This window comes from Plasmodium gonderi (genome assembly GCF_002157705.1).
Source record: "Plasmodium gonderi DNA, contig: Pgo-contig_790, whole genome shotgun sequence".
Classification (NCBI taxonomy): domain Eukaryota; phylum Apicomplexa; class Aconoidasida; order Haemosporida; family Plasmodiidae; genus Plasmodium; species Plasmodium gonderi.
Genome location: NW_021629519.1, coordinates 5,002 through 13,739, shown reverse-complemented (window position 1 = coordinate 13,739; position 8,738 = coordinate 5,002). Strand labels below are relative to the sequence as shown.

The following is an 8,738-nucleotide window of genomic DNA, read 5'->3' as shown; positions in this document are numbered from 1 at the left end:
ATACATGAACAATAGAATTAAAAGAAATATATTTTTTACAAAATTCAAAAAAAATGTATGAATTTTTATTATATAATATCATCAATTTATTATAGCATATATATTATTATTTAATCATGTAAAAGCTTGAAAATTTTAATGAACCGTTAATGAATATATCAGTATTAATGTATTTTTATATATATTCCATATAATCCCAATCATTCTCAATTTAATTATGTTTCGTGTTATACCATAATTTGTTTTATATAATAATTGTATCATATATTCTATATATTATATATTATAATATGAAAAGAGCCACAATAAAATTTGTTCCTAATATTATATTTCATGTGTTTAGGGTCCTACATGCGCATTTTATCAGCTATTATTAAATTATTCTATTTGTATAACTTTTTCGATTACTTTTAACTAAAAAAAATATATAGTTTCTTATTTTTTGTGTTATTATATTTTTATAATAATATACTATAAGAAACACTCTTCTTGATATTCGTTTATTGGAGATTTTATGTTTTTTAAACAATGTTCATACATAAAATTTTATATTTTAATCATATTATTATGATGTGAGATATAATATATTGTATCTACTATTTTTTTTAGTACTGCTGATAATTTGATAAATTTACAATATATTATATTTTTCTTTTATAATACAGACGTATCTATTTTTTATATATCGTAAATATAAATCAATATATAGGAAGTTAAAGTTAAAATTATTCATACTGTGCCCAAATTTTAAACCAAAATTTTTAAAATTATAATCTAAAGTGTTATAAATTCTGTTATATGATTAGCATGTGGTTGTTTTTTAGTATGGTTATAATTATTTTTACATTTGGTAAATAAAAAATTAAAATGAACCTAAGAATGGAATCAATAATGTATTTAAGAATTATAAAATAAATTTTTATGAAGATATATTGTACTTCATAATTTCATATAATATATTACAAAATTATATAAAAAAAAAATAAAATTTTATATAACGTTAATAATGTAATCATACATTAACACTTTCTATACTATTCATTATTAAAGATGTATGTAATTTAATACAAGACATAAAATTCATTTATAATAAATTTTTATGTTTTAATAATATAAGAAAAAAAAAAAATATTTATTATATATTTAATAAATTCTATGCTTTTATTAAATTATATATATAACTTAAAATAAAATTGTTCTATCTATTCAGGACATGAATAGAATTATTTCTTGTGTATTGACAATATGAAAAATCAATTAATAAAAGTAAAATAATATAATAATGTTAAATAATATAAAGAGAATTTTCAATAATAATCTATATATATAAGAGATGTTATAAATATCATATTCCCTCTAAGGAAACAGATGTAATATATATAAGTATATATAAAGGCAATCATTTAATGTTATTACATAGATTTATTTATTTAAATTCTACAGCAAAATGAAAATAAATTTATTTAGTACTAAAGCATGTGTTATTAAAGAATTCAGATCATATTTAGTTGTAATAAGTCACACCTAGTGTTTTATGCTAAGGGTATATGTTTTTTGTTATCGTAATTTTTTTTTATAGAATATTTTATTGATCAAAATATGCTAACATTCATCATTATAATTTACACAAATTATAAATAAAAAATTCAGAGTCAATATATAAAAATGACTTAAATATTATTTAGAAATAAATATTAGTAGATTAAGCATACTATTTAGTATAATGGTTATATTTGTGTAATTATATGTACTTAGTGCAAATGTATTTAAACATAACCTTGTTCATTTTATTGAATTTACGCACTACAGTGTTCTCCATGGAATGTAATAACGATATATATTTTCATTCTTGGCTGAAAACTAAAATTATGTATTAATTATATATTAAGTACCCAATTTTTATAACTATATGTTTTTATCATTTATTGTATCAACTAACACTAAATTTCAATAATATAATGCCTAAATATTCATAAATTATTTGTTTAATACATAAAAAATTTGTTTATTTTTTTCTTCTGTAACTTATTTTTCAATATAATATTAATTTTTATTAGTTGTCTTAATTTATTTTTTTATTTTTTTTTATTGTGAATGCTATTAATTACAATCATGAATAATATCCAATAATAATTTTTTCCTAATTCAAAATATAATTATTTTATGAATATATATAATATTGTATAAATAAAAGAGTATATTTAATTAATAATTTTTATGGCTTCATTACATTATAACATAATAACTAGTTTTATCTAAGTGTATATCTGTTATATGATTATAACATTTATTAGATTTACAAGAATTATTCGTTATATATATATCAAAAAAATGTATATCATGAGATATTGCACAAATTAAGTACAAAAAATATATTTTGTCCCTACTACTTTAGCTTAATAACATATGGATATTTTTATTTAAGGACGCGTTTATATTTGAACATTATAAAAAAAGTCTTTGCATAAATGCATATAAATATAGCAGTATAAATTTGCTAAACATAATATGTATATGATTTACATAATAAAACATATAAATTACACTTCATTTTATAATTCATTTTGTATCTTCTACGTAAAATCTAATTAATATATAGATTATGTTAATTTGCAGTGATAAATTATATATAATATACTATGGAGTTTGTGGTGGAAGTTTAGCTTTCCATTATTTCGTTATAATGCACTTCAGCTAATGTTCATCTATTGTTGTCATATTATTAGGAATATATTTATTTTAATTTTATTTTTGTGAACTTTTCTTTTATGTTTTATTGTACTGTGGAATAATACAACCTATATATTTACAATTTTTAATCGAATCAAAAAGGAGGCAGAAGTATTAGTTATATTTGTTACTTTAATTATATATAAGCTATTTCTTATTCATTTTACATCGTCATAAAGTATTCTCTCTTTTAGTACACAGAAAATTTTCTAATATAAATAATTTGAATTATAACATATTTATAATAATTTTAATATATTTATATATAATAAATATATTATTATATTTTTTATAGAATTTGTATTTATTAGAATATATTCAATTATATTATTAAAAAATACATTGCCATTATGATTAAATTACTCATTATACATTTAATTTTATTATTAGCATTATTGTTTTTATTATTTATATTATATTTTATAAATACATCATTAATACAATATTTGTCTCTTTTCTATATTTATTTTAGGTATATATAAATTAGTGAAAATAGCGTACATATATTAAAATATGAGATTTGACTGATAATATATAAAAAATAATTATATACATTTTTTTCATCTTTTTATAAATTTGTAAAAAGAAATGTCACATATTAAGAAAAAAAGATGCTATATCATATAAATATTATTAAATATTTTGTATTTACTGGATTTCTAAATATAATATTGTTCAATATAAAAATAGTTTAAATAAGAAATATATACAATACCTACATATTTTTAATTTAAATGAATAAAATGAAAAATATAACGAGTTTATATAACCTAATATATATATTAGGATTAATAAAAATATGCACAAAAAAAAAAGACCTTACATAAGTAAATATAAATAAAACAAAAAAAAATGTATTATAAAAATTCTCTGTTATAATATCATATCCTTCATTATAACAACAAAAGTAATGTTAAATAAAATTTCATATGTTAATATCATAAAAAAAGGAATAGATCAGATTATTAATGACAATTCTTTCATAATATTTATAATACAACGTTAATTATTATAATATATATATAATTATTAGGGATATTATTTTAAATGATATTATAGCATAAAATATGATTGTTTATAATGAAATGTTTTAGATAATTGAATATTATAAGTAATATAACATTTTGTTTGCATATTTATCAATATATTATCTTATATAACATATTATTATATACATAAAATATAGAATATTGAAATAGCAGTTATCATATTTAGAAATAATATATTATATTGAAATATGAATGATAAAAAAATATATAATATTATTATTAATTATTATTTTTCTTGATTGCAAATAACATTATGAGTACCTTGTTTTATTTATAATAAATCATTATTTTACTATATATAAAATTGATATATATATTGAATTTATTATAAGTATTATAAAATATTATTGTTTATTCATGACAAGAATTGTTCTTCACTTATTATGAGTAGAGCAATATATATTTTCATATAGAAGGAAATTTGTTTAGAATTGTATTATTATTTGTAAAATTATATAAAATTATATACAATTTCATAGTTTGTATTTCTATTATTGCATTTTGATAATTCAGAAATTTTTAATATATCATTTTCTTCATGCATATTATTCCACTTTTTTTTCTCTCCTTTTATTTTATGATATATCCTTGAACCATATGGAGTGAACTAATTCAAAATAGAAAAAAATTACTCATTGATAATGTAATTTTAATTAGATAATTTTTTAAAAAAAAATTTATGATAGTTATATAATAGCATAAATATATATTAATAATATAATGATTAACCTTATAAAAAACGAATAGCAATAATAATATTATTATTATAAGAACTGGATTTATGATAGAAAATGCAATATTATTTTTGAAAGATTTTGACACAGGCCATGATTATTTTCACTGTCAATTTTTACTATTTGTATATTTTGTTGTTCTTTAATGATACTTACAGCTTTACAGAATTCCTCATTTTTAGGTTAATCACTATCATCTGTGTTATGAAGACATTTATAAACATCATATGTAACTGCAATTTTTTTCAAGTCATCATCATTAACATTTTTCTCATAATCCGTACTAATATTGATATCGGTATTAATATTATTATATATACTGATCAATTCTTTATATATATTTTTAAAGTCGTAATCGTTATTTCCATTCATAAGATGATACTTATATAACCAATAAAAGAGATATATACACGCAGCTTCATCTAATGTATTGCTACCTCTATTATGTATTTCAAAATTATAAGGCATAGCTTGAGTACATATTTCACTAAAAGTTGATATTTTACTCTTAAAATTACTTTTTTCAATACATATATTTATTAAAGTCTGATTAATATTATTTTTATGTGTATCTATAGCCCTTTTCCATTTAGGGAAATACTCTACAAATGCATACTAAATTAGAAAACAAATTATATTTTTATAAGAATTATACAAGGTTGAAATAAATTTTTTTACATATATCAAAAATTCTGTAAACAAATATAATTGTGTTGTAATTTATGTTATATTAATTTAAATTGACAATATTTTTCTTCATCCTAGATGAGCCTATATTTCTTAGACAATTTACTAGTAAAAATTCTAATATTTATGAATATAAAAATAAAATTATTTAAAATGTATGAAAGAATATTAGTTAAACAATAATGTTTATTCCTTTATTATAGTGTATTAGATGAGAAAAGGCATTTGAGTACTTTATTAACAATGGTTATATAGCATCGTGTATAGTGGTAATAATATGGCAACAAATATTATGTTTTATTAATTATTTTAAGGAAATATTAGAAAAAATTATTATACTTAAAAAACCAAAAAAAAACAGAAAGGTATCTTCTGCTAAAATACAATATTAAATGTATGCATATATATGTAAACTATATAATTTTAATAGTAATCTCAATAAAAAAGGAACGTATATTTATTTATGCTGTGCACTGATAATTTTAATATACATATAATTATGGGTTTTTCTTAATAATTATAGTTTTCAGGATTAATATTCAGGATTTGTCCGTATGTTTAACTTTAAATTTAGGTGTACGTATATTTTATATTATATGTTAGTTATAACGGAGAAAATTAATTCATATTATGGGAAAACTAGATGTATTTTATTTAACTGTAACTAAAAATATGTATTAATAATATAATATATATTAGCATATAATAGCTCATACTAAAAAATGTAAATAAATAATGCAAACATTTATCATTAATTATATTTATATTATTAAATGTTCTATTTTATAATGAATTAATACGACTGAAATATTAAGAGGGGCTCATTTCAATATATGTATAAGAATAATATATTATTGTAATATTTATAATAACCTGTGATACTTGTTATATTCTCAATGATATAATATTTTATATAATAATATAATGACTTTTATAATAACAACATTTTGTTATATAAATCAAAAATCCCGTACTTCAATATATAAAATATTTATTTTTATAAAAATTTATCCGTAAATAAAACATACATTATAAAATTTGTCATGTATTTATATTTTTAAAAATATATTGAATAATATTATGTTTCTGAGATGTCATAAATCATATATATAACTAATAAAATAAAATTATGCATAAAATACTTACTTTATTCTACAAAGAACAAAGTATATATATATACATATATATTCTTACTTCAATTTACGACAGTAATATATAAAATATTATTTATTAATTTCTCTTTTCATTTTTCTTTATTTTTTAATACATATTACATGGACATAAACTATTCAAATACATAATAAATATGTCATATATATTAAGCTATAATAACTTATAATAGGATGTAATTATGAGCATTGAAAATATTAATTTTTTCTAAAATAACTATTTCATTGCTGAAATAAAAATTTAGTATTTAATTTTACATATATATGTTTTATGTATCTTTATTTTATGTTATATTAATATCGAAAAAATTAAATATTATTAATTTTTTTCTAAATTTCATTTAATACATCTATGTAATGAATAAAATTTTCTTAACATTTTTAATGTCAATATTGCTCATTATTCTTTAAAAAGATAATTGATTATATGTTATATGTATTTTCACAATGTAAATTTTTTTTATACATAATTATAAAAAAATAATTTTATCATTAAAATAATTATATATTTAATATATATATTTTTTATTATATTATTTTTCAGTATATTTGTTTCTTGTTTATTCCATGGAAGATTAAAGGGGAAAACTACGTTCTAAAATACTGATGAAGAAAAATATATATTGCAAAAAATTTAAGTCTTATGCATCATTTCAAGAAATAACAAGAATTCTATATTATAGAGTTTTGCTTAATTCTTATATTATATAAAATATATGAATAAAATAATAGGCCTAAAAAAAATTAAGTATTGAATGAATTGTATAAATAAAAATTCCTACTAATAAGTTTATAAAAAAACGAAATAATATTTTACAAATCAATAAAAAAGTAAATATAATGAAAATAAAAAATGTAATAAAAAAATATGTCTTATAATTTTCTTCAATTTTCATGCTAATAAAAATTGTATGTAATACAATTTTATGTATTAATATATTAATTGTGCAGAATGTGATATGATTATTATTAAATCATGTTTTACCTAATGCAATAACAACATACATAAAAATAATTATTAATGTTAATATTTAATAATTTAGCATGCACTATAAAATATTACACTGTAACGAAACATTCTGATATATACGCAATTAATATATATAAAACAAATTCTTTAAATATCATAATTTGTAATTTCTTTATGTATCAATTTTTTATTCTATAGTATGCATTATTATTTTATTTTGAATATACCTCTTTATTACATGGATACACAGAATTCAAGAAAAATTTATTCTATTAAAATAAGAAAACTGGGAAATGAATTCATAATATAGTTTCTTCACTTTTCTGCATTGCGTAAATTATACTTCGTGAATTTTTAATGTACATATGTTGAAATATATTAGTAAATTGACAAATAAATATTTGTTTTTGTTTCATTATATTAAAAAAAATTATTCATGCTTATAAAAATTTATTAAGAAAAATATTATACTATCAGTAATACTTCAATCTTTTTTTAAGATGTTTAAAGAGCTAATACCTGAGAATTATATAATTTGTACTAAATGTTTTTAGCATTATATAATGTATTACACTATCTATTCCAATATATAAAGTTATAGGCTTATGAAAAATCCAATATATTCCATAATACATCCACACCCTTCCACTCATTTTTTTTCATTTTTATTTTATATATCAACCATCAATAATATATCCAGATCTAATTAATAAAAAAAAAAAATATACTAATAATATAATTTTGGTTTCCTAAATCTTCATTTTTAAAGTGTTTAGAGATTCTATTTGATATTATAATTGTGCTAAAATAATATATTAAATAGCTTTACATGCAACAATTGAAAAGATTGACATTGATAATGCGATGATAGATCGAATTATAAAATGTGTTATTAGTTATATATTTGGCTTAAGGATATCATTTGATATTGATGTTGGAATGAAAATAACATTCGAGATTTAAACTTATCACAAGATTTAATTTATTACATTATTTCGGTTTATATCTAATTTAAATGATTTACAAAAATAAGGATCATTTTTTGATTATCATATGCTGTTGCAGAGATCTTATATATGAAATTATTCATCTACAAAATTGCATAGGGAATTGTGACAAGATAAATAATTAATTGTATTTATATTGTTAAGATTAGTATTTAAATGATATATATATTAAAATTTTAAGAATATACCATAGGAAATAATAAAGTAATTATAAGCACTGCATATGGGAAATACATACTTGGAATTATATTATAGAATTAATATAATGGTTTTTAATATGGGCACTTGCCTTAATAATAATAGATTTATAATATTGTTCATAATAGCAGTATATGCAACCAATATACGTGTAATTATTTATATAATCTCATGACAAATATTTTAAATCATAC

General features: G+C 17.7%; 1 protein-coding gene across 1 annotated transcript; it reads right to left on the bottom strand.

Annotated features, from left to right (window-relative positions):
* Window positions 1-4,230: 4,230 nt before the first annotated feature.
* PGO_004325 (variable surface protein) lies at window positions 4,231-5,273 on the bottom strand (the record flags this gene model as incomplete). The annotated part of the gene is made up of 3 exons (XM_028691461.1): window positions 4,231-4,386; window positions 4,736-5,128; window positions 5,259-5,273. 3 exons carry the CDS (start codon window positions 5,271-5,273, stop codon window positions 4,231-4,233), a joined length of 564 nt encoding a protein of 187 aa, XP_028547262.1.
* Window positions 5,274-8,738: the final 3,465 nt, after the last annotated feature.